This window comes from Hippocampus bargibanti, linkage group LG17, assembly GCF_051943395.1.
Source record: "Hippocampus bargibanti isolate YZ-2025 linkage group LG17, ASM5194339v1, whole genome shotgun sequence".
Lineage (NCBI taxonomy): Eukaryota > Metazoa > Chordata > Actinopteri > Syngnathiformes > Syngnathidae > Hippocampus > Hippocampus bargibanti.
Window position 1 is genome coordinate 15,549,069 of NC_142750.1, and position 26,269 is coordinate 15,575,337.

Below are 26,269 nucleotides of genomic sequence, written 5' to 3' on the forward strand. Positions count from 1 at the left end.
TTGTCATGATCACTTCCGTGTCAAAATATTATAAAGTATTGAAGACGATTTTAAGAAAAACATACATGTGAAGGTTCAATTAGAAACGTTAAACACACTTACAAAACAAGGCCAAATAAATTATGTTGTCATAGCAACCAATGACAATATTGGCACCATTTACACAGCCGCATATGCTTTTAACTCTTTTTCCAGTTCACTTTATTACCACAAGTACAGTAAAGTCTTGTTATATCGATATCATTTATATTGATAATACTGCTTATTACGACACTATTTTCATTTCCCGTGCACATTTCTAGTCTTTTTATGTATAATTAGTTCCGTTTAGTACGATTCGTGGTTTTTACGATAATCCGGTTATTACGGTGCTCCTTTTCATCTCCCGCCGGCCATTTTGCTATGTTTATATCGATACATCGGTCGCGCCATTGGTCGACTTGATCACGTGTCTTGGTCACGTGACACGCCATCGGTCGCGCCATTGGTCGACTTGGTCACGTGACTTGTTTACGTGACGCCATCGGCCTCGCCATTGGTCGACTTGGTCACGTGAGTTTGTTACGTGACCAGCTCCCGTGTAGCAGAGCCATTTCCATTTTCAGACGCTAGCTCGTGTGTAGCAGACGAGATTGAAGTGTTTGTGTTAAAAGGTAAAAATGGGAAGCAGAAGATTGATTACTTTTTTAAATTGCATACATAATACAGTAAGATGTAAGCGTTGCAGTTTCCCTGTTGTGTTATGTACATGCCCACTGTACTGTATATGAAAGCAATCGTTTTTTGCAACAATGTTTCTTGTTTTGTCTGCTGAAGCGTGATTTTGAAAATTACCATACATTCCATACTGTGTATTAAAGGACAACCGATGTCACTTTTTATTCAAATGCAAAATACCAATAAAAATGACTTCACGCCAAGACATCTTGCATTGCTTGTGAATCCAAACAATGGCTTCAGATTCGGATATGCTTTCTTGTTACACATCCAGTTATGAATATGATTCAAATACACTGTAGAGCAGGGGTGTCAAACATACGGCCCGCGGGCCGGAACTGGCCCCCAAGGAGGTTCGATCAGGCCCGCAGGATAATTTGAAAGTGCAAAAATGCATAAAAGACATTAATATTTTTAATTTGCTGCAATTCATTGATTATCCGCTAAGGGGCGCACTCTTTCCATCAGAGTAGAAGACACGCCGCATCACTGAGACAGACAGAAAACAGCAAACGGTGTCAATGCGCCATCTGCTGCTTGTTACGACGTTGTTAATACCTTGGTCTCTACCTCTCCGCTACACCCTCATTAGCCAATATGTCGTTATCCAAACGGAGAAAAGTAGATAAGGAGTGTAGAATTTTCAAAGAAAAATGGACCACGTCCTATTTATTTACAGAGATGCACGGAAAACCTTTGTGCTTGGTGTGTTTGCAACAAGTTTCGGTATTGAAGGAATATAATATTCGATGCCACTACGAGACTCATCACAGCGAAAAATATGACGGGTTGCAAGAAAAACTGAGAAGAGAAAAGATTAACGAATTGCTGGCGGGTCTGAGGCCCAACTGGCCATATTTATTCGAGGAGTTGATGAGACATTGACTGTTACTGAAGAGTTTCTTGAGTTAGCGCCAATGATGGACACCACAACAGCCGAGGACATTTTCGGCTCTGTCGTTGCTGTATTGGACAGAGTTGCAGTGGAATGGTCCCGCGCTGTCAGCCTGGCTACAGACGGCGCGTCATCCATGGTTGGAAAGAAAGCAGGTGTCGCGACAAAGTTCAAAGACCAGTGGTGGGCCGTCAGAGCCAGCAAGGCCTTCTCTGCGGCCTAACATAATCAGACATCATTATCATAATAATAATAAAAGTCAATTTCATTAAAAAAGTATTTTTTCTAAATACAGTAAAGTCTCGTTATATCGATATTCTCGGGAGTTGGAAAAACTGTCGATATAACCGGACTATCGATATATCCGATCGTGCGCCGAACTGCATTAACAAAAGCCGCCAAAAGAGGGCAGCCAAGCGCCATATAAGAAACGGAGCTGGCCATGAGCTCCCATTTTGTGCCTTTTTTTGGGGGGTGAGAGATGTTCCCCCAATGTTGCCTCAAAATGGCACATATAATTCTTTAATGATTGCAAACATGTATGCTTTCATCTTCAGAACTACAGTGTATTTGAATCATATTCATAACTGGATGTTTAACAAGAAAGCATAGTATCCGAATCTGAAGCCATTGTTTGGATTCACAAGCAATGCAAGACGTCTTGGCGTGAAGTAATTTTTATTGGTGTTTTGCATTTGAATAAAAAATGACATCGGTTGTCCTTTAATACACAGTATGGAATGTTAATAATTTTCAAAATCATCACGCTTCAGCACACAAAACAAGAAACATTGTTGCAAAAAAACGATTGCATTCATATACAGTACAGTGGGCATGTACATAACACAACAGGGAAACTGCAACGCTTACATCTTACTGTATTATGTATACAATTTTAAAAAGTAATCAATCTTCTGCTTCCCATTTTTACCTTTTAACACAAACACTTCAATCTCGTCTGCTACACACGAGCTAGCCGCTAGCTGCTCGCGTCTGAAAATAAAAATGGCTCTGTGACACGGGTGCTGGTCACGTAACCAAGTCACGTGACCAAGTCGACCAATGGCGCGACCGATGGCGTGTCACGTAACCAAGACACGTGACCAAGTCGACCAATGGCGCGACCGATGGCGTGTCACGTGACCAACACACGTGACCAAGTCGACCAATGGCGCGACCGATGTATCGATATAAACAGCAAAATGGCCGGCGGGGGATGAAAAGGACCGTAATAACCGGGTATCGTACTAAACGGTACTAATTATACATAAAAAGACTAGAAATGTGCAAGGGAAATGAAAATAATATCGTAATAATAATATCGATATAACCGATATCGATATAACGAGACTTTACTGTATTTTGTGTATTACAAATCAAAGTTACCATTTACCTAACAATGCAGCTCTGCTTGTTATTGGTTAGAGTTTTAGTTGATCTGTTGTTGATTATATTTAGTTTTCTCATATTCTCCCTCTGGGTGCCACAATGAATGACTCATTTGCCCATTTGCCTCATAGTGTAGAGATCAAGGGTTGGATTTCGGACATGTTAATGAAACACTTCAACTTGACCCTGAGTGTGCTTGTGTGGTTGTTGTTACTGTATGCATGATCGGATCGAACCCTGCACTTCTGCACCTAGAGGACCACACCCTGAACAGTTGCCGACCGAACTGCGCAATGCTAATATTTTCCAGGTTAGAACACGAAATGTATCACACTATAAGCTGAAGTCTCATTTATCTGGTATGACAGCGGTATGCTACTATTGGAACAATTAACTTTATTGCTTCGTGTGTACACTTTTGTGTGTTCTATTTATCCCCCGTGAAAGGGTCGCTTCCACAGCAGTACAGTGTAGTGAGCACAATTACAAGCAATAGTGCATAATATTATTTCGTTGAAGCAAAATCTTTTCGTACAACTGCAATCATTTGCAGTTGTCTGAAAAAGTTTCTCCACATCATTATTATGTCACATGTTTTGTGTTCAATCCACTCTCTAAAAACATGTTACGACTATAAAGTTGATCCACAGTCTTCCTTGCAGGCGCAAGGATCGTCTGTGTTAATATTATGACAACAGAGGGCCGCAATTTTCCGCCCCGGTTGTTTATCAGAGAGGGAAAGAGAACATTATGTAATTGTCGCCGTGACCAGGTCAGTCTTCTGGGAGTTTGACTGCCTTGTTTACACTCCCTCGACCGTGAGAGTCTTTTCATGACTTGGAGTGTGATTGGCTTGGTTCTGCCCGCCTCATCTTGTCATTGGCCCAGAGACACAAAACAGTGTCATAAATGTTCACGAGTACTGCAAGAGAATGGAAAATAAACTTCTTTTGGGAGTTACATCTACATCGCCGAATTGAATTAATTGAAACAACGCTTATTTATGATTTCTTAAGGATGACGAGTGGAATAAGATTCGTTAGATCCATGGTGAAGGCGGCAGCTGTGGCCAATGTCCCGAAACATGTGGATCATTTCTCCAAATTTTCACCATCTCCGCTTTCTATGAAGCAATTCTTGGATTTTGGTAAGTGGACATTGTCACATTTTAGTCTGTAAAATTAATGAAATGCTGTTAATTTGTGATTGTTTACGGGTGGTTATGTTTTCATTTGCAATTCAATTTTGTCCTGACACAACACTCATCTGTAATTCAACGATGGTAAATTTGTATGAGCGTGTATGAATGTGTGTGTTTGTGTGTGATTGTGTGTGTGTTGGTGTGTGATCATGTGTGTGTTGGTGTGTGATCATGTGTGTGTTGTTGCGTGATTATGTGTGTGTGTGTTGTGCGTCTGTGTGTATGTTTGTGTGTGTGTAAATATACATTTTGTATCCAACCTATATGTTTACGAAATAAAAATCATCATCAGACTTAATTTCATATGCAGTAGAGTTAAATGTGTGACACAACGCGAAAAAACACCCTCTCCTATTTGTTTTTGTATGCCTGACGCAGCACTTTCACTGTTGCCAGAACCAAAGTGCATTGGGTTAGGGCAACATGACTGATCTTTACTATGCTATGATGATGACAGCAGAAAAAAGCTGAAGGGAAACTTTTTTAATGAGTCTCCAACCATCTCTCTCTCTCTCTCTCTCTCTCTCTCTCTCTCTCTCTCTCTCTCTCTCTCTCTCTCTCTCTCTCCCCCCCCTCTCTCTCTCTCTCTCACCACTGTATCTATCTCTCTCTCTCTTTTTTTCCTGAGATGTTTTTTCATGTCATTCGGACTGGCTTACAGAAAGACCTCAAACCTTTAAAAAAAATCAAGGATACCAAATATTCCATTCTATAACAATGACCAAAATGCTATTGTTTGTATGATATGTTAAATGTTTGGACCCAACTTCTTGTCCTTTCCAGGGTCAACCAATGCATGTGAGCGCACATCTTTCATATTCCTTCGCCAAGAGCTTCCCGTGCGTTTGTCGAACATCATGAAGGAAATTAACTTGTTGCCGGACCAACTGCTGGTCACACCCTCTGTGCAACTGGTCCAGAGTTGGTGAGTAACGGCCTAATTTTGTATATGAGTATTTCAGCATTGATCGTAACAGTCAGTCTTGAGTGTGAGAAAAAAAGCGGCCAGTAATCTGTTTGTATTTTCACTTGTGGATGGTGTGAGTTGCGCAAGGCTGTTGTCAATTACTATCATACACGTATACTATCATGCACGTGGCTCAAGCAACGGACATACTGTGAAACACAAGTACAATGGACTCACCTGCTAATTCGCATATTAAAAAAACATTTTGTATTATTATTGTATATTATTGCTCTCCCCGGGACCACATGGGTTTTCTGCGGGTCCTCCGGTTTTCTCTCACATTCCAAAAATATGCATGGCAGGCTGATTGAACATTCAAAATTGTCCCTCGGTGTGAGTGTGAGAGTGAATGGTTGTTGGTGTCTATGTGCCCTGCGATTGGCTGGCAACCAATTCAGAGTGTACCCCGCCAAGTGCCCGAAGACAGCTGGGAAATGCTCCAGCACCCCCCGCGAGCCTAGTGCGGAATAAGTGGTTAGTTTTTTTTGGATAATTAGATAAAATTTTTCAAAATCTTTTTTATCAAGGTGTTTCTCCCCTATATTTCTGTGGAAAATGCATGTTTAAAGGGCAACCGACGGGCTTTTTTTTTTTTTTTTTAACTGACATCAGAAACGTTTTACAGCATCTAAAATAACCAAAACACGCAGTATGATATTTGTATTCCAATGCAAAACACCAATAAAAATGACTGAGTGTCCAAAATCTGCAAAAAATTGCGCTGTGAATTGAGCATTTTCAGAAAGTCCCGCCCCCAGTTTGTGACGTCACGCCAAGACGTCTTGCATTGATGGAGAATAAAAACAATGGCTTCGGATTCGGATAATATGCTTTCTTGTTACACATCCAGTTATGAATATGATTCAAATAGTTCTGAAGAGGAAAGCATTCATGTTTGCAATTGATTAAATAATTTATTCTGTGTCATTTTGAGGCAAACGGGCAGGGGGGGGTGTGTGTCTCACCCAAAAAGAGGCAAGAAAATGGCCACCTGTCACGGTTTGCGAGGTGGTGATGGCGGGTTCGGATCCCAAAAAGCAGGCAGGAGGGAGCAGGAGGTTGTTTGACAAATTGTATTAAAATAAAGGTCAGCAGGAACAAAATGTAAAACATCAAAATGATCTGAATGGAAAAAATACAAAGTAGCAAAAGAAGACCAAAAGTAAAAGCCCGCCAAGGTTAAACAAACACGTACACGATGCATGCTGCAACCAAGCAGCAAACAAACAATGAATCGGCACCGGATGATCGTGCCAGGTGTCCTTTTAAGTGTCATTGATTATAACGACCAGCACCTGCGAGGCTGCCGGCAGGGCTGACGTCGCTACCCGCTGGTCGCCAATTTGATCGGGACGACCAGCACCTGTGCAGGTGCAGGCGGGGCCGACAGCGCCCCCCGTTGGTCGCCAACCAGATCATGACACCACCAAGCTGTGAGGAATGAATCAGCCCGTTTCCACAGGCTGATAAATTCGTTCCATGGAGCTTGGACTCAGTCTGCTGGCGGCTTTTGGATGTAACACAGGGTTTAAAAAAAAAAAAACAGTACAGCAAAATACATTGACGTGATGGAAAGACGCTACAATGCTTTAGACCAGGCGACTAATCACATTAAAAAAAACATTGTCACAAAGTATAAAGTTTTTGTTTTAAATTAAGGATGTACCACCACAAATGCTACCTTGCTTAATTTACAGTAAATGTCCATGGCTGTATATTTTGCTGCAGTAGTCGTTTGTCATCATGGTGCACAATGCAACGTTTGCATTGTTTGCTACAAGCCCCTTTCATAAGTCTCACGTACACTTTACAGTCACGGTTTAATGTAAATGTCTTCTGGGTTGAGGTTCTGTGCACCTATTTTGGAAAATGATATGCAAATGCACGCCCTTATAACGCTTGCGAAAGTCCGGAAGAAAGAAGCAGGCTTCTGATTGGCTGCCGTGCCGAGTATGCAAATTTCAACTGCAGGTAGCCTATGTCTGTGTGCTTGGCGACGGTACACGGGTACTATTTGCGCGTGAAGGCGAAGGCGTCCATGGAGTTAGTAGAGCGCGGGGTCAAGACAATACATCCATGATTTTACAGAATTTAACGCAAGTAGGTATTATTGATCTTGAATATTTCGTTGTGGAATAATATGTTTTGAATGTTGAAAGTGATTCAATTTTTCAATAAATGTTGATTTCTTTAACTTTGCACCTTCGATTGAAACGTATTAAAAACAGACGCAATCTTGATAAATCACAGTGCATATGTTATTTTAATCTATTTCCATTTCCTCCTCCCAGTATCTGCGAAATAGTATGTAAACGCCATATCTTGCATATTCCTTGAGACAAATTTATTAACTGATCAGGGATATTTTTCACATTTGAAAGACAGTTAATAAATTAGGTTGTAGTGTTCTTACTGTGCTATGAGGTTTGTACACACATTTAAAGGACAACCGGCACCATTTTTTTTGTTTCCTACTGACACATCTGTACAAATTTGAAGGTTTCGGACGTTTCGCCTCCTATCCAAGAGGCTTCGTCAGCGAATTAAAGTCTGACTGGTCATATCTGCCCTATTTATATATCCCTAATGTCCAGACAAGGCGGCGCCGGACACAGCTATAATAGGTCCCTACTCTCAGGTTGTGGGGGGCAGGACCTCCCTGTGGCCCCACTGATTGTTCCTACATTCCTGACTAACGACTGGCCTATTTGCCCCACTCCCATCGGTATCACCTCATCAGCATTACGAATGTTGCCTAACCTGTTTTGCCTAAGCAGGCATCCAAATTGATCCAAATTGAACCTCACCCCACCAGACCGGTTTAATGAAGGATTTAGTTGTTTTATGAGAATCGCTTCTTTTACCCCCCTTTCAAACCATCTATGTTCTTTCGCTAAGATTTTAACCTCATTGTCGTCAAATGAGTGGTTGCTAGCTTTTAGGTGCAAATGTACTGCCGATTGAGGCCCACTTGTATTATCCCTGCGATGTTGATAAAGTCTTTTTTTTAGAATTTGTTGAGTCTCCCCAATGTACTGCTCTTTACAATTTTCATTCTTACAATGTATGGAATAAACTACATTACTTTGATTTTCATTTGGTAGCCTATCTTTTGGATGCACTAATTTTTGCCTTAACGTGTTATCGGTTTGCAATAAGTAGGAATTTTATGTTGCCAAAGGACTCTGTAATTTTTCAGAAACTCCTGCAATGTACGGTACTGTTACCCCTCTCCTTTTTGTATCTTGAGAATTATTGGTTTCATTCCCTATTCTTTCTTTCTGACATTTGTTGAATGACCACTGAGGGTACCCACAGTTAGTGAGTGCTCTCCTGATATGTTTTGACTCCTTTTCTCTCCCTTCAGTGCTAGTTGGTATTAGTTTAGCCCTATGCTGGAGGGTTCTGATAACTCCTAGTTTGTGTTGTAAAGGGTGGTTAGAGTCAAAAAGTAAGTATTGGTCAGTGTGCGTAGCCTTCCTAAAGACTTCTGTTTTTAGCGCTCTGTCCTCTTTTATAATTACTTTACAATCCAAGAAGGCTATTTGGTTCTCTTTAATGTCCTCACGAGTAAATTTAATGTTGATGTCTACAGAGTTGAGGTGATCTGTGAAGGATTGAATTTCTTGTTTTTTAATTATGACAAAAGTATCGTCCACATATCTAAACCAGTGTCTAGGTTTTGTCCCCGGGAAGGATGTGAGGGCCTGTTTCTCCATCTCTTCCATGTACAGATTAACCACTATGGGTGAAACTGATGAGCCCATAGCACAACCATGAATTTGTTTATAAAATTTCTCCCGATATTGAAAATACGTAGTATTAAGGCAGATTTCCAATAATTGGCAGATGTGATCCGCTTTAAGTTTTGTTCTTTCATGCAGAGAAACATCCGCCGCCTACTGACATCAGAAAAACGTTTTATAGCATCTAAAATACCCAAAACACACAGGCTGATATTTTTAGTCAAATGAAAGACACCAATAAAAATGACTTCAAAATGAATGAGAAGGTCCCACCCCCTTGTTCGGGACATCACGCCAAGACGCCTTGCCTTGCTCGAGAATCAAAACAATGGCTTCAGATTTGGAGAAGATAGATGCTTTCTTGTTACTCATCCAGTTATGAATATGATTCAAATTGTTCTGAAGAGCAAAGCATAAATGTTTGCAATTGATTCAAGGAGTCCTCCCATATCAATTCGAGCCGTCAATGACAACAATGTAGCACCCAGAAAATGCAAAAGATGGCGCCCAAGCTTCGTTGGAAATGGGCTGATTTGTCCGCTGGGAATTTGTGTCAGCGAATATCAAATAGTTGTCTTGGTGCAACACACAACGATTCACCATTGCGTTATTTATGTGTTTTCCTTCTAATTTCGCCATCAACACGGATCAACACGAAGTTTTCAGACCAAACAAAGTACCGCAAAATGCATAGTGTGTCGCTTTCTCGGTCAGGGGTGGTCCAAACGTGACGTCACATGGGGATCGTCATCAACTCGAAAACAAGAACATGAATATTCAGTGCGAGTTTTAAAACTTCAACTATAGCTATATGCTGTGGAATCTTTGTAAAATCTGCTCAGTTGAAGTCATTTGAAGTGATTTTACAAATTATGGACATAACGACATCCGGAGGCGTCGGTTGTCCTTTAATGCTTTAGGTTTAGTATTTCCGGCCCAAACACTCCCTCCAAATGCTCCTGGCCCAGCCCCTCTGTCAAATTTTAGAACCCACTGCGGCCCGCGAGTCAAAAAGTTTGCCCACCCCTGCCTTAGACGGTAAGGAGGCGGTCCTTTTCTGACATCACGTGAGGACTCGTCACCAACTCAAAAACAAGACTTCCTGAATATTCAGCGCAAGTCTTAAAACGTAAAATATAGCTATATGCGGTGGAATCTTTGTAAAATACGCTCAGTCAAAGTCATTTGAAGTGATTTTATAAATTATGGACATAACTTGTTCGGAGACGTCGGTTGTCCTTTAATGTTTATCTGTGATTTAGTTTTTTAAAATATGTATTTTGGTTTAAAGAATATGTTTCGCTGCATATTATTATACAAGCAAATCAGTTGTCTCTAAATTGTGTATTACACTTCATTGGAAAATGCCTTATCATGGTACTGTACTAAAACAGCTACTATAAATAGCAGTCCAAGAGATTCCTCCACAGTGGAAACGGGTTAGTAAGCGGCTAAAGTGGATGAACTTTGTCCCAGTTCCCTACACACTGCCCCGCCTTTCTCCGTCTCTTTTTTCCTCTGTGTTTTCATATTGTTGTAGCTGAAAGGGAACGCAACGGATCCCAAAAAGCAGGCAGGAGGGAGCAGGAGGTTGTTTGACAAATTGTATTAAAATAAAGGCCAGCAGGAACAAAATGTAAAACATCAAAATCATCTGAACAGAAAAAATACAAAGTATCAAAAGAAGACCAAAAGTAAAAGTCCGCCAAGGTTAAACAAACACATGCACAGCATACACAATGCATGCAACAAACAGCAAACAATGAACTGACACCGGATGGTCGTGCCGGGTGTCCTTTTAAGTGTCAGTGATTAAGACGACCAGCACCTGCGAGGCTGCAGGCAGGGCTGACGTCGCTACCCGTTGGTCGCCAATCTGATCGGGACGACCACCACCTGTGCAGGTGCAGGCGGGGCCGACAGCGCCCCCCCGTTGGTCGCCAACCAGATCATGACAAACGTTCAGAATAACATTCGCAAATGCAAAAAAAGCGACATGTGGGGGGTTCATATGGTTTCATGCTTCTACTATTTTCTTGGAGTGGCAACAGAAGTGACGATGCGTGGTGGTGATATTTTCCTCTCAGCTTCATTGCACACCAATCTGTTTATGTTATTTATTTTGCCGGATGAAATGTACCGTTGGCATTGACACAACAATGAGGATAAGGGTGTTTTAAGTGATTGTTTGTCAGACCTCTTGTACTCTCCCTTAGGTACATCCAAAGTCTCATGGAGATTTTGGATTTCCTGGACAAGAGCCCAGATGATCAGAAAACTCTGGAGACGTAAGCACAGCATTGTTTAAGAATGAAATAACAGCAGTTTAGTACAGACGTTGACAGTGCTGTTTTTTTTTTATCTTATCTTAGGTTTGTAGAAGTATTGGAATCAATCAGGAACAGGCACAATGAGGTGGTCCCCACCATGGCTCAGGGAGTCATTGAATACAAGGAGGCTTACGGTCGGCAGGATACTGTCACTGATCACAACATACAGTACTTCCTGGACCGCTTCTACACCAGCCGAATTTCGATCCGCATGCTCATCAACCAACACAGTGAGTGGTGGCCTCACACACTGTGAAAATACAGACACTTGAAACCAAGTACAGTGATACCTCGGTTTACGAACCCCTTGGCTTATGAACTTTTCGGTTTACGAACATTACATTTATGAAAATTTTACCTTGGCATTCAAACTATTTTTCGGGATACACATGGCACACAGAGCTGCCACAATGAGTGATGTGTCTTCGGCACACGGAGCTGCCACAATGAGTGATGTGTCGTTTCGCAAAGGAGCCCATTCTCCTATAACAAGAAAATGGTGGCCGACTGTTTTGTCCTCTATTCCCTGCCCCCAATCTTTGGTTAAAGCCATGTGATTGGTCAAGAATGCAGCAGTGAGGGGATGGGGGTTACAGACAGAGAGCGAGTGAGGCAGTTCTCCCAAATACAAAATGGCGTCTTTGGTTAAAGCCACGTGATTCGTCAAGAACGCAGCAGTGAGGGAGGGGGGGGGGGGTTAAACGTTAAAGAGACACGTCTGTGTAAGCTCTCAGTCTTAAAGGAATGGTCCATCAATGAAAAGGTTTCTTCAGCCGTAATCTGTACTTCTTTGAAGGTGTCGGATATTTCGCTTCCCATCCAAGATGCTTCTAAAGCGAACTAAAGTGAGAGCAGAGCAAATGGGGCAATTAGGCCAGTCGTAGACCTCATACTCAAGCAGGAGAATAGAAGTAATCAGTGGAGCCGCAGTGAGTAGTCCTCTGCTCCCCCCAACCTGAGAGTAGGGACCAAGCATAGCAGAGTCCGGCACCGCCACGTCTGGGCGATAAGGATATATATATAGGGCTAAAACTACCAGCAAGACTTTAGTTCGCTGAAGAAGCATCCTGGATGAGAAGCGAAACGTCCGACACCTTCAAAGAAGTACAGATGGCGGCTGAAGAAACGTTTTCATCGATTAAAGAGACAGGCAGACGACAGAGATGAGTGAGAAAACACACACACGCAAAAGGGAGACGACAGAGGTTGAAACAAAAAAAAAAAAACAGTGAAAAAAAACAAATGTGAAATAGTGACAAAATGGATAGAAAACAGTAAAATTTGGACTTGATTCAACTTTGATAGTTCAAAAGCAGAGTGTAGACTGGAAGGTTAAAATATCCCATCAATCAGGCTCCACAAATAACCCGCACAAGCCATCTGTACATTTCATGCAAAAAGCTATCAACCCAGTTAAACAGAACACAATTGATGAGAAAAAAAGGTAAAATTATCGCAGAGAAAGCACCTCCAAGGGACCATTCCTCAAGATGGTAAAAGAAGGCTACGTTCCTCATCAAGTGTTTAATGCTGATGAAACCGGCCACTCCATTCCATCAAGCCATTAACGACCATCACAAAAGTAAATAAAATGACTTTATTATACCGTACAATTTATTTCTTTAATTACAATACCATAGCACATTTATTATACATAAAATCCGGTATATTTTTGTGTAGTTTTAAGGCTTAGAAAATTAGAAAGTAGAAAATGTTGTTTTATGGGGACCTGGGAACGTATTACAGTAAAGTCTCGTTATATCGATATTCAAGGGAGTCCGAAAAAATATCGATATAACCGGGACTATCGATATATCCGACCCTGTTTGCATGTAATTTTCTCCGTGCGTGCATAGAAATTGTATCGATATAACCGGGACTATCGATATATCCGATATCGATATAACGAGACTTTACTGTATTCTCATTTTAATGGTTTCCTATGGGAAATTAATTTTTGGGATACACACTTTTCGCCTTACACACTCTGTCTGGGAACCAATTAATTTTGTAAGCCTAGGTATCACTGTACTGTATTTTCTGCACTATGAGGCGCTTCGGATTACTAGGTGCCACTTTAATTAATGGGCTATTTTTTTCTATATACAGTATAGGGTGCACTGCATTATAAAGCGGAGAGTACAGAAGCTACAATACTGGCTGCGGTTGTGCTATGCATCCACTAGATGGCTATGCTGAAGAGAATACATTGTAATAGAAATGTATTTATATAGAGCAGTGGTACTTAACACTGTGAATGGTCTCTGGGGTTCAATGGAGCCTCTGCCAAGAGCAGCAAGACACGCCCAACTCAACAAGTCAATTTCTCACGACCGCTTGGCCATCACTGGCTGCAGATGATCACATTACATTGACCAATCAGTGCTGCAGAAAATTTTATTTGCTTAGTAGTCAATGTGTGGCCGTCCTGATAATACGTCAGTGATTTAAAAAAAAATGCTAACCACAAGCAAAGAAATTAAGTGGTTGGAGGAATACGTACAACATGCATTCGCATGCATCACAGACCGCAATGGGACTCAATTAGGCAACATGCCTAATTGAGCAACTGTAGTCTCACACCAGTCAAACTGAAGGAATAATTAATGTGATGAATGTGTTTTTATGTCTTACATTTAGTGCTGCCAGGTGCACAAAAATGTGTGGGATAAATTAATTGGGGTCCGTAATTACGGTAATTGATCTGATTAATCTAAAAATTACTGAGAAAACCCCTATTTTCATTAAAAATTCATTCCATTATTGAGTCAGATTAAAAGATAAAAGTAAAGGTGAAATTACAACGTATTTTTATTGTTTTTATTTTTCTGTGGAAGGCCGTACTAGCCATTTACCTTTTGCGATATTTGAGACTAGTCAAAGTCCTACCTGCACCCTTTAGTTTCGACCACAAGGGGTATATCATTGTTTTTTTTTTTTTTTTTTAGTGGCCTGCGATTGGCTGAAAACTAGTTCAAGGTGTCCCTCGCCTACTGCCTGAAAACAGCTGGAATAGACTCCAGTCACCCCCACCACCTTAGTGAGGTTAAAGTGGTTTGGAAAATGGATGGGTAGTTGGATATGTACCATGAATTAAATATTGTGACAGTGATTTACCAACCGGTATCCAAATGTTGCTCTGGACAATGAATAAATGAACGTTTGTTTTTGTAAATGTCCAAAGAATTACAAAATAAGATTAAAATAGAGCATCAGGTCCTTCGAAAGTGCTGCGGTTAACTTATCAAAAACAGTTAGAAAAATATTCATAGGAATCCAAGTGCTTCAGAAAATATACAATGCAGCTCATGTATTTTGTTTTTCTACTTTCATTCCTTTTATCACTTTTCTGCTGTGAAATGTAAACTTCTCCACTGCAAGACTAATAAAGGCAAATCCAATCCAATCCAATCAGGAAACCAGGCACTTAAACCACAGTGCTGTAAGTTAGGACTTCAGAAATAACACTTTTTCATCATGAAAATCTCAAAGTGCTGAAATAAAAACCAATCACTTCTAGTAGACTACTTAGGGTACATCAACTATGCCTCGTACGTGGGATGTTCTCGGGTTTAATTTGCAGAAGATCTCTGCTACGGCTAAATTGCTCATGCTTTTGGTGCTACTATTAGCTGTGGCTGCACTCACAATTGGTGATTTACATTGATGTGCGAGACTAAATTTGAGCTCCTTTGGTGGCAAGCAAATACCTTACAAATTAGACACAACATTCTACGTTTACCTACTGTGTCGTCAGGGTGATTTTGGAATTTATATTTTGAATTGATTGTGCTGACAACTCTCACATGCTCACCACTGCTTACTAAACCCACCCAACTCCAATGAGAGCCTAACAGCTTTGGCTAAACAAGCCCAACATAATGGCAGCCAATCAATGTCTGCTTCAGGCTGTGACTGACAGTTGTTTTCCCACCCTCAACAACGCCAACGCAGGAAGGTAACACATCAAAAGGGCTATTTGAAAATGGCAACCCACTGAGAGAAACAATAAAGGCTGAGAGAAAAAAAAAAGTTCGATTAACGTGATAAAAATAAATGACTGCAGAGCGGTAATTAATTAATCGCGGTGGATGCAGTGACTCTACTTATATTTGTAAATCATACTTTAACATTTCAATCATGAATGGTTTGATGAACATCTGTATGAACTGGTTGGGTTCCGTACCTTGAATCAGGTTAAGAACTGGTGATCCTTCACAACTGCTGCAGCTATAAGCATGAGAACTGGTCACAAAGACAGACATGAAACATAAATACTAAATGACATCACAAAACAATAAGTGAAAGACAAATTGATTCAACAAATAGGCACACGAACCTCATAGGCTCACTTTGTGACAAAATGTAATGTTTTTAGGTGTATCTTAAAGTGTGGAAAATATAGTACTGTACATACACACTCAGAACTTCCTGTAATATCTAATGCCCACATCATTTCTGACCAAACATTCATGAGATGATATTTGTCTCATAAACCAATTACCTAATGAAACTAATTAGTATTCCTTTTGTGTCTACAGCGCTCGTCTTTCGTGGAAGCACAAACCCCACCCACCCCGACACCATTGGTTGCATCGACTCTATGTGTGATGTGCCTGAGGTTGTACGAGGTCGGTCCTTGTTTGCCCGCGGTCAGCTTCTAACCTTTTTGTACCGTGTACCGCAATTCTAAATTCAGTTCCTCTCTAGATGCTTATGAGAGCGCTAAGTTGATGTGTGAACAATATTACCTAGGAGCACCAGAGCTGGAATTGAGAGAGATGAATGGTGAGAAACTCAGACATTCCTATTGGCTGGTTGCTTTAATGTGCATATACAGTACAGTAAGTCCTTGACTTCTTTCTCTTCCTGCCAGCCAACTGTAAAAGACAGCCCATCCAGATCTCTTACATCCCATCTCACCTGTACCACATGCTCTTTGAGCTCTTCAAGGTAACGACGATCAAAGCGGCAATGACTTCCGTTAACATTTATTAGTAGTCGAAAATAAAGGAGATTAGATGGAACCCCAAATACTATACAGGAAACATTCAAAATATTCTCACAATTAGTCCTGACACTTAAAAGACTGTTGAAGGCCTTTTCTGTGCCTTTAAAGCCTCAAGGACACCTTGACTGTAGTCAGGCAGCAGGCTAACATGACTCAACTATTAGTGATTTGTTTGTGTGTCTCGATCAGGAACAGCCATGCTTCAGTTGCACATTGAGCGAATGAGAGCTCAAAATGGAATTGCAAAACATATTCCAAAGATTGCGCAAACGAGTGGATGTGTGTTGTGGTTGCAGAATGCTATGAGGGCAACCATTGAGAACCACGAGGCCAGCAGGATCCTCCCGCCCATTGAGGTCCTGGTTTCAGTCGGCGGAGAGGACTTGTCAATTAAGGTAAGCAGCATTTCACCGTGAACCGATAAAAATTATCTGTGTATTATGTGGAATCCATGGTGGTGTTTTGTCATTCACAAAAGAAACATTGCTAAATATGTACAGGACAGAAATTGATAAAGAGAATGCTAGTGATGAGGATACATTTACAGTATCATGGAACCTCTTCTTATTAAATTAATTGAAATTGAAGAAAGGTTTTAATGAGAACATTTTGTCAGTAGGAATGCTTTTTTCATATTAATGCCCTAATCTGTTCCAAGCACCCCAAACATTCTGATAAAAACTTTGTCTCAAGCATAAAAATGCATCAAACTATGTCACAAATACATGTTACAATTATATTATTGCACAATAAGTGTTGTGCATAATGTAAAAAAAAACAATGTTTAGAGTAAAGAATAATATTAATACATTTAATAATTTACGAGTGCCTTTCAAAGCACCCAAGGATACTTTACAATTAGAAGAACAATAAACACCAGAACAATACAACCATAAATAAAATTAGAAATAATAAAATTGATTAAACTAAACTGTGAATGCAATTTTAATCAGATGGGTTTTAAAGTGGGATTTGAAGGTGGGAAGCGAGTCAATATTTCGTATTTTGGGTGGAAGTGAGTTCCAGAGTTTGGGAACAGAGCGGCTGAAAGCTCTGCACCCTATCGTGTTGAGACGGGCAGAGGGCATACAGAGGTGGAGGGAGGATGAGGATCTGAGGGACCGAGAGGGAACGGAAATTTGAAGAACGTCAGACAGATTGGGATGGGCAAGATTATGGATGGAGTAAAGAAGATGGTCATTTAACTGAACTGCAGCTCATTGTTTTTTGCCCTTTCTCGTTCGTGTTGTTGCTCAGAAATGCTTTTTTATTGCCGTTTTGTAAAGAACTGATCCAAGGAAGCTTGCCTTTTTGGATTTTAACAATCATTCAAAAATGTCCATGGCAGACATCAGCATAGTAAGCGATTGCCCGACTGATGAACACTTTTCCTGGGTGATTCACAATTACGGAAAATCTATCTGAACATGGACTGAGCGGCAAATGACGACAACGCTGCATCAACACAAATCTGTTTATTCATCTACGTATCTACACATACGGTGTAGTCAAATCCGTTAGAGGTCCTTCCTCAATGGAATGTCAAGATGATGCTCAATAATAACCAACAGCAGTGGTGCTGCAATTATTTCATGTTGAAGAAAGTTGTCGCTGCGATTAGTATACCGTACAGTATTTTTATCTTTCATATCTTGAAATTTATTTCATAACAAAATGCAATATTTTCATGTTAATGTTTTTGTAACTTTCTGATGATTTGCACATTTGTAAGTAGAGGTTGGATGTTAGCTGTATATGCAGTGTCTGAAACTTGACAATAGGTTAGCAGACACCAGGGCAGACAACTCTGAAAAGTTGCCTGCCACAAAGTTGCCTGCCCCATTTTTCACAACTTGAAACACAATAAGGCGACTAATCGCAAAAAAAAAACATTGTTGCAAAGTATAAAGGATTTTTTTAAATTAAGGAAGTACCTACCACAAATGCTCACTTGCTTGATTTATGGTAATTGTCCTTTGCTGAAGATTTTGCTCCAGTTGCCGTTTGTCGTCATGGTGCACAATACAATGTTTGTGTTGCGTTGTCTGTTTAAAGCCACGTGGACTGCTCTTTCTAAGCCCCTTTCAAAACTCTCAAGTACAATTTACAGTCACGGTATAGTCTGAAGCACAAGAAAGGCTTCTGATTGGCTGCCGTGCCGAGTATGCAAATTGCCAAACGAATGTTTGTTTGGCAATTTGTAGCTTTATTGAATAGTTTGATTTGAAATGTTTGATTTGAAAAAAAATACTTTTTTTTCTTTAAGAACTTGTCGGCCACCCGGGCTGAGCTGTTTTGAAAGTTGTACGCCCCGGGCCTCAGGGCAGACGTTATTTCAAACACTGGTATATCTTTTTGTCATATTGCCACTCAAACAATTTAGAATACAGTATGTTCTGGATTATGTTTAAATATTTTAAAAAGTGTTCAACAGCATGAAAACCATTAACATTTTGTGGAAATATTCACGCTGCCAATAATTAACATTTTGGGAAAATATTCACACTTCAGATTGGGACAAAGTCAACGTGTCAGGGAGAAAGTAGCTACAAATCAAATATTTGTGTTTCCAATTTCTTCTCACTGACCACTTAATGTGGTTGCTTTAAATCCTAAAAAAAATCTAAATCCATTTTAATCTCTAACCCCCAATTTCCATATTTAGTGGGGATTAGCCACTTTGGTATTTCAACTCCATTTGCGTAACAGTTGAAGCAACAGTATGTTTATGTATGTTGCCATTGTTGCTGTTCAACTCGAATTTTTTTTACTAAATCCATGTGATCTCTTTTTCCAAATAGATGAGTGATAGAGGGGGTGGAGTTCCTTTTAGGAGGACTGAGTGTCTATTCAGCTACATGTACTCCACGGCGCCCAGGCCCGAGTTAGGGGAAAAACATAGAGCCCCTCTGGTGAGCATTTAAAACACACACACACACACACACACAGACACACACACACACACACACGCACACGCGCACACGCACACACGCACACACGCACACACACACACACGCACACACACACGCACACAAACACACAAAACATCACTCATTGTAAGAAAAGATGCTAATATATGTGAATTATGTGTATTTACAGGCTGGTTTTGGCTATGGGCTGCCCATTTCTCGTCTCTACGCTCGCTACTTTCAAGGGGACCTCCAGCTTTATTCCATGGAGGGTTATGGCACTGATGCGGTGATACACTTGAAGGTAACATACAAAAAAACCTAAGATTGCACTATGGCACTTACTAGTTACTTTCTTATTTGGTTGAACGCTTTAATTAGCCATTTGGGTTGAGAGATGTTTTCCAATTCCTTCCTGTGAACTCGAAAAATAATGGGGGGGCTCGGACCGAGCACCGAAGACAAAGTCCAGGGTAATACAAAGTACAGTGGTACCTCGGTTCTCGACTATAATTCGTTCCGGGACCATGTTCGAAAAGCGATTTTTTCAAACACCGAAACCACCTCTTAGCTCCTGTCACTTGCGAGTTGACAGCGGTTGGGGGGGGGGCTGCCTCTCCCGGCCGTTCTCCACCCGCTGTCATTCTCTAATCACGGACATGGGGCATTTATACGGTTCGCGATCACCTCGCCAATGCCGGATGATTGACTCACCTCGCCACCGTACCTGGACTCTTCCTTCGATCCGCGAGTGTATCCGGTCCGCGGTATTTTCCCTGCGTCCCGTAAATTCATGTCATCTTCCGGGATTGCGTAATTTTGCACCCTCGTGTGCCATTTGCTTTTTGGCGTAGTAAGCGGGTCGGATCACACCCTGCCTTCTTACTCGCTGTGTTGTCTTTTATTTGTGAATAAACATCCTGCTTGGTTAGTACGTGTCTGTTTTGGGATCCCAAACATTCCACTACGTTCCGACGAGTCAGCTGCCGTCATTCTCGCTCGGGAACGTGACAGCTACGGATGACTCGGCTACAGGATGTTCTTTTCTCTTCAAATATCTATCCAATGACACTTGCTCCCACTCCCACGGTCACATCACTAGATTTCACACCCTCCTTATTCTTTAATATCGTACTGATTATAGATTTCGCCATGCTGTATTCCCTCGCCAGATCAGACACTCGCACACCTCCTTCATATTTTGCGATTATTTCTTTCTTAAATGCAATAGTTGTACGCACTACTTTTCTTTTGTCACTTTAAGCAGCACTTACTTTCTTTGGAGGCATGATTAGGGGCTAAAACTCTTCGTACAGCTCTATTAAACGCTAGAGCAAAACGCAGCACGTCCGCTAGCGACAACAGTTAGTCACGGAGAGAGCGATACACCCGTGCGCCGCTCAACTCCCCACCCTCGCGTACACACTCACGCGTTGTATTGCACGCGAAGCAAGAATATCTCGAATATTTTGTTCGGACACCGATTTGTTCGAACAGTGAGGCGTTCGAGAACCGAGGTACCCCTGTACAAATACTGTACAAGTTGACAGCGTCCCCTTTTCGAACCCGCTGTCCTGAAGAAGGAAGTGTGAAAGCGGGGAGGCGTGGCCCCGCCCCCAGCTGTCAATCCGAATGTGACAATATTGTTTATTTGCCGGAGCACCATTGCACAAAATCTTCTTCTTTTTCTTTCGGCTTTTGCTCTCAGGGGTCGCCACAGCGAATCAATGTCCTCCATCGATCCCGGTTTTGTGCATCCTCTTCATGACAGCACAGCAATGGGGGGGGGGGGGTGTCTGCCGAGGTAGAGCGAGTGCTGCCACCTCTTTGAGACAGGTGACCTCTTCTGGCTTCTCCGTTACAGGGAGAGCGATTTTTGGACAGCTTACATGCGTGGGAAGGTGTGCGTATTTGAGTCAGCAGAAAGCGTGTGCGCCGACACAATAATAAAGATCGATAATACGAAATATAAAATGATTAAAATGACATAAGTCATAAGATTTATAAAAGAACTGTCAACATGTTGGTATATAATAGTATTCAACCGCTGTCATTCTCTAATCACGTACAACAGATTGACATCGTATACTATCTTGTCGTATAGGACAGTGATTTTGAAACCTTTTTTGAACCGGCATTGGCATTTTTTTGCGGCACACCACGAACCATCTCGCAAGAAAGACGCAATCTTTGACGTGTTGCCACACGGACGAATATTAAATTACCCTCCCAGTCTTTTCAGCGCGGACACAGGACAATGACATAATATTGGCAGAAAATGATTAATAAAGGTTTGTAAAATTTTTAATTGGGTAGTTTCTCACAGCACATCTGACGATCTCTCACGGCACACTAGTGTGCCGCGCGGCACAGTGGTTAAAAATCACTGGTATAGGAGATGCCAGCGTATCGTCATTTGTTATGATCACGTGATCCTCGCGTCAGCCATTTTGAATGCTTTTCGATTTACAACCGTTTGACTTACTACTCTTTTGTCGGAACGGAACCCGGTCGTAACTCAGATGTTACCTGTGTACAGTGATACCTCAGCTTTCGAAATGAATTGGATTCCCAGAAAGTGTGTGTTAGGTGAAAAGTGTGTCTTCCAATCATTAATTTCCCATAGGAAACAATTAACATGAGAATAATCCATTCCCAGGTCCCCATAACAAATAAATTTTTACTAAATAAGCCTTAAAACTACACAACATATACCCTATTTTATGTATAATAAATGTGCTATTGTATTGTAATTAAAGAAATAAACTGTACTATATAATAAGGTCGTTTTATTTACCTTTGTGATGGCCGTTGATGGCTTGATGGAATGGAGTGGGAGGAGGTGGGAGGGAGGCAGTTACTGTTTGGAAGGAGAGTCACATTCCATAAGGACTGTAGGAAGGAGGGTTAGCCTATATTTCATAGGCTTATGCCCAGGGACGGACTTCTCTTCCTGTGTAATCTTTTCTCTCTAAAAAAGGCCGGTTTCATCAGCATTAAAACTTGATGAGGAACGTAGCCTTCTTTTTCCACCATCTTGAGGAATGATTCCTTGTAAACTTCGGTAGCTTTGTCGTCAGAACTGGCTGCCTCACCAAGACGAATGACACTATGAATCCCTGTACGACGCTTAAAGTTCTCGAACCATCCGTGGCTAGCCTTAAAATCATCAATGGATGACGAACTTCCAAGTTGCCTCTTGACGATGTTCGAGTGATGTTGCAGTGCTTTCTCGGCGAGACCATTATCTCAGAGTTTGTCTTGATTTTACTTTAATATATGATGTCACTTCTCTTATGCGTGTTTATTACAATTCTTTGACTGCAGTGCTATTTAACTTTTTTTTCTTCCAGGCATTGTCGACAGACTCGGTGGAGAGGCTACCTGTTTTTAATAAAACTGCCTTGCGTCACTACAAGCTGAATTTGGAAGCAGACGATTGGTGTGTTCCAGCAAAGGAGCCACTGGATCTCACAATTTTTCGAACAGCCAGGTGATTCAGCCTGGATCACAAAAGTACCCTTGACAGGTCAGGACAATGATGGACCCAGAGGTTGAGGGAATTAAGAGAGAAGATAGACAATGAGTTTTATTTTTTCATTACTGTATTATGACCTGGCATGTGTGTTGCTCAGGATGCACAATTTGCCAACTTGTGTTGTCTTTTCGCATGTCCTAGAGGTAAAACATCCAGTGGGGTGGTCGTAAAAAGTGAGAGGACCACATGAAACTTGGAATGATTCATTTGAAATTTTAAAACAGCTTCAGCTGGACACTGAGCCTTTATTTGCTAATATTGTTACAGAGGTGTGAACAGTTGAAAATCCTCAATTTTGTTGTACAGTATGTTTAAATTTGAGTCACTGTGACTGGTCATGTTAAATAGAGGGCGATTTTGTGCTTGGTTTCATTCCCTCATTTAAATTCATAGTGCCTTCGTCTTTTGTATATTTGAACATTTTGAATAAAATGCAGATAGTTTTGTAAAAATAAATCAATAATATTTATAGTGCTGAATTTGTGCTCTTTATTGAAATAGTGTCTGATGGAGAGCTGACATGAACTGTGCAGTGCGTATGCCATACGTGTTCTGCAACTTATCACAGTTGTATAACAGTTGAGTAGATTACTCGTTATACAGTACAGTAATGACCTCAAGTAAACTTTGACTTTCTTTCTGTCTGCCATGATTGAGTCAGTGAATTCTTTAGCAATTTTTGAAGCTGTGTGCTTTTGTAACTCTGAAGAAGTTTAGCTCATACAATGTTGCACTGTAACCGATAAGATACAGGAGACATTGACAGATAGTGTATAGTGCATGGTCCATTCCACTGAATCATTGGCTTTTGTTTGTTATATAATGTTTTTTTTAACTTAAATCAGACATATGGAATTACCACAAATGTTTTGTGGCCAACAATGTAAATTATAATTATATATTGTAATAGCCAACTCAGCTAACTTTATTTTTATGTAATAGTTTCATTGTACTGAAACACTGCCCTGGACAAACAGTGCTGAAGGAAACAGGAGCGAGGTTTTGGCGTAGACATTAGCAACATGTAAAGTATATCACAAGCAGACTGGTTTGCACTTCTGCCTCACAGTTCAGAGATCGAGGATTCAAATCCAGGCTGGGGCGTTCCAAGCTGGTGTTTCTGTGATCTCCCCATACTTTTAAGGTTATTCTCCTGGTACTTAGCTTTCACAAAAAAAAAAAAAAAAACATGCAACCTATCTTAATTGAAAAGCTTAATTGAAGCATATTTACATTTGTTTACAAATTTGTATACATTTTAGTGTTTTGTGTCGGGCTGATTTACATTGTTGGACAGGAAGTTGTTGTGCACATGCGTTTTGTATTACCTCAGCATTCGAAGTAAACCACGGTTGAGTCAAGACGTTCACTGAGTGTCTTGTGTTTTTTTCTGAATTCCACCACACCGTATCTCCCCCGACCACTGGAGTAAACAGCGCAACATAAGCACGTGTGAAAAATGTATTTCCAAAATAAACAAATTACCCTTAGGAAATACATTAGTCAAAATATTTGTTGTGGTTTTAATTGCAATATTTTAAAATATACTGGAAGATACAACAGCGATCGTACTTTTTGTCCTCGAATAACCTAAAGAAGGTCTGAATGGGAAAACGTTGTCCCTAGGTGTGAGAGTGACTGTTGTATGTCTTTGTGTGCCCTCCGATTGGCTGGCAACCAATTCAGGCTCATGCCCGAAGACAGCTGAGATAGGCTCCAGCAACCCCCGCGGCCCTAATGAGGAATAAGCGGTACGGAAAATGAGATGAGATCATCTTACTTATGGTTTTATTGTTACGTGCTTTGTTTTATTGTTTTTATTGTGAAGTGTCCTTGGGTGTTTTGAAAGGCGTTTGAAATTCAATGTATTATTATTATTACTACACATGATTGAAGAATATCATCATAGGCTTACTTGGAAAGGTGACTTTGCCTCCGGCTTCCTTTCCTCATCACGATAACCAGTCTTTTTGACAGCCTTCTTGCCATGCTGCTCAATTGACAGAACACATCTCATCAAACACCCCCCACAAAAAAAGTTAAAGTAAAGCAATTTCTTTGCCTAATGTAGGTCATTACGGTTTAATTTTATTGAATTTACCAGATATTTATTTCAGATTATTCCAAGTATGGTAGCGTTATGTTGACTTTGGCCTGAAATAACAAACAGCTGTTCAGGATGTTTATGGACGAGTTTGTCAGGTTCACTAAATGCCCATCAGAAGGAAATAGTCTACTTGAGGGAGACTTGAGTGAGTGCATAATCTTGGATAGGGTTTGAGCTTGATCATATCACATGATCTGGACGGTTGATGAAAAACACACAACAATTTCCTTGTTAGATTTGGAATGGAATGCAATGTTTGTCGCTAGCCACCTCCCCAATCTACTGTATAATTAGCATGTAATTTTGTTGTCGGTTTGGATCAAGATGGAGGAGCAGCGGGTGGAATAACTGGATTCCTCCATTGAGTACTTTGAAATTTTCAAAAATTCAACTCAGGTCTCGTGGTAATGTGTGTCTAAAGAATTGGATACACATTATTGTCGAAGGCTCAAATAACAAAAATCCGTGAGCATTTGACTCCCAATGAAAAGGGCTTGTAATTAGAAGTAGCCGCCACATGATGGCGATGAAATACTCCACATAAATTATAAATATAAATACTTTACTGTACACATAAATTAAGAATGCACATGTCGGTCCTGCCCTGTCTATCCTGCTGGTTGTAAATGTCTACCTCTTCCAAACCACTCAATTAAAACATCAGGATCATTAACGGCCTTTTCAGAGTTTGATGATGAGCTTCTCATTTGATAGGAGACTCATATTGGATGCTGTCAGTCTATGCAAATGTAGCCTGATTTTGAGTTGTCCTGACGTGTGTTTGCCTGTGTAATGTGAGTGTCATGGGATGCTAGGTGACCACGATAACAAGTCTGGCGTGCTCGAATTTTTCTTAATCTTACCGCATAGTGAAACAGGTCCTAGGTTGTCCTTAAATCGGTTTATTTGTCATTAAACCAAGGGGATAGTATACACCGTATATCATAGTATACATTGCATTTCAATTCTGCTACATTTTCTAATTGCAAAGCGAGTAGTGTCTTAAAACAAATTCCAGACCATGTTTTTTGGGAAAATAGACAGATCACCATAATGTGCACATTATTATAAAATGTTTGCCTTTTCTGAACAGATAAATAAAAAAAAAACACTAATGCAATAAATCCCTCCATCGAATTTATTATCCTCGACAGACCTGCAATGATGGACTGAAGCTTCACAGACGCTCGTAATGACTGGGCAGGGTCTGGTTGGTGACGGATTTATAGTGTAACATGTCGCCCGTTCTGGCACAAAACAAAATGTACGCAAAAATTGTTTATGATGATACTATGATACTAATGCAGCACTTTCTCTGAGAGACGAATTGCTTGTGTGTTCTACATACAGTATTTTGCCAATAAAGATGATTCTAATTCTGACGTTGTTGTAGAACAGCGCAAACGACAACAAAAGTCGGATAGTTTGACAAGGTCATAAAACAGGCTGGATAAGGGCT

General features: G+C 40.7%; 1 protein-coding gene across 2 annotated transcripts; it reads left to right on the plus strand.

Moving 5' to 3' along the window:
* The first annotated feature begins 3,906 nt into the window (after nucleotides 1-3,906).
* LOC148885969 (pyruvate dehydrogenase (acetyl-transferring) kinase isozyme 2, mitochondrial-like) lies at nucleotides 3,907-24,087 on the plus strand. Of its 2 annotated transcripts, XR_016118028.1 has the most exons (12): nucleotides 3,907-4,148; nucleotides 4,986-5,127; nucleotides 11,132-11,203; nucleotides 11,288-11,475; nucleotides 15,787-15,876; nucleotides 15,956-16,033; nucleotides 16,122-16,198; nucleotides 16,553-16,651; nucleotides 19,058-19,168; nucleotides 19,356-19,469; nucleotides 20,874-21,001; nucleotides 22,519-22,656. XR_016118028.1 is itself a non-coding variant. In XM_089018432.1 (11 exons), the coding sequence occupies exons 1-11, from the start codon at nucleotides 3,911-3,913 to the stop codon at nucleotides 22,660-22,662; spliced, it is 1,353 nt and encodes a 450-aa protein (XP_088874558.1). In that variant the 3' UTR covers nucleotides 22,663-24,087. The 2 variants fall into 2 exon arrangements, 1 of the variants encoding a protein (XP_088874558.1); XM_089018432.1 differs by lacking the exon at nucleotides 20,874-21,001 and having other exon boundaries at nucleotides 3,911-4,148; nucleotides 22,519-24,087.
* Nucleotides 24,088-26,269: the final 2,182 nt, after the last annotated feature.

What these genes read in the sequence shown, in the direction of transcription:
- LOC148885969 (XM_089018432.1), top strand. Translation starts at nt 3,911, where the DNA reads ATGTTCACGAGTACTGCAAGAGAATGGAAAATAAACTTCTTTTGGGAG. An exon ending in GATCAGAAAACTCTGGAGAC is followed by an intron (nt 11,204 to 11,287) that starts GTAAGCACAGCA and finishes ATCTTATCTTAG; the next exon opens with GTTTGTAGAAGTATTGGAAT. An exon ending in TGCTCTTTGAGCTCTTCAAG is followed by an intron (nt 16,199 to 16,552) that starts GTAACGACGATC and finishes TTGTGGTTGCAG; the next exon opens with AATGCTATGAGGGCAACCAT.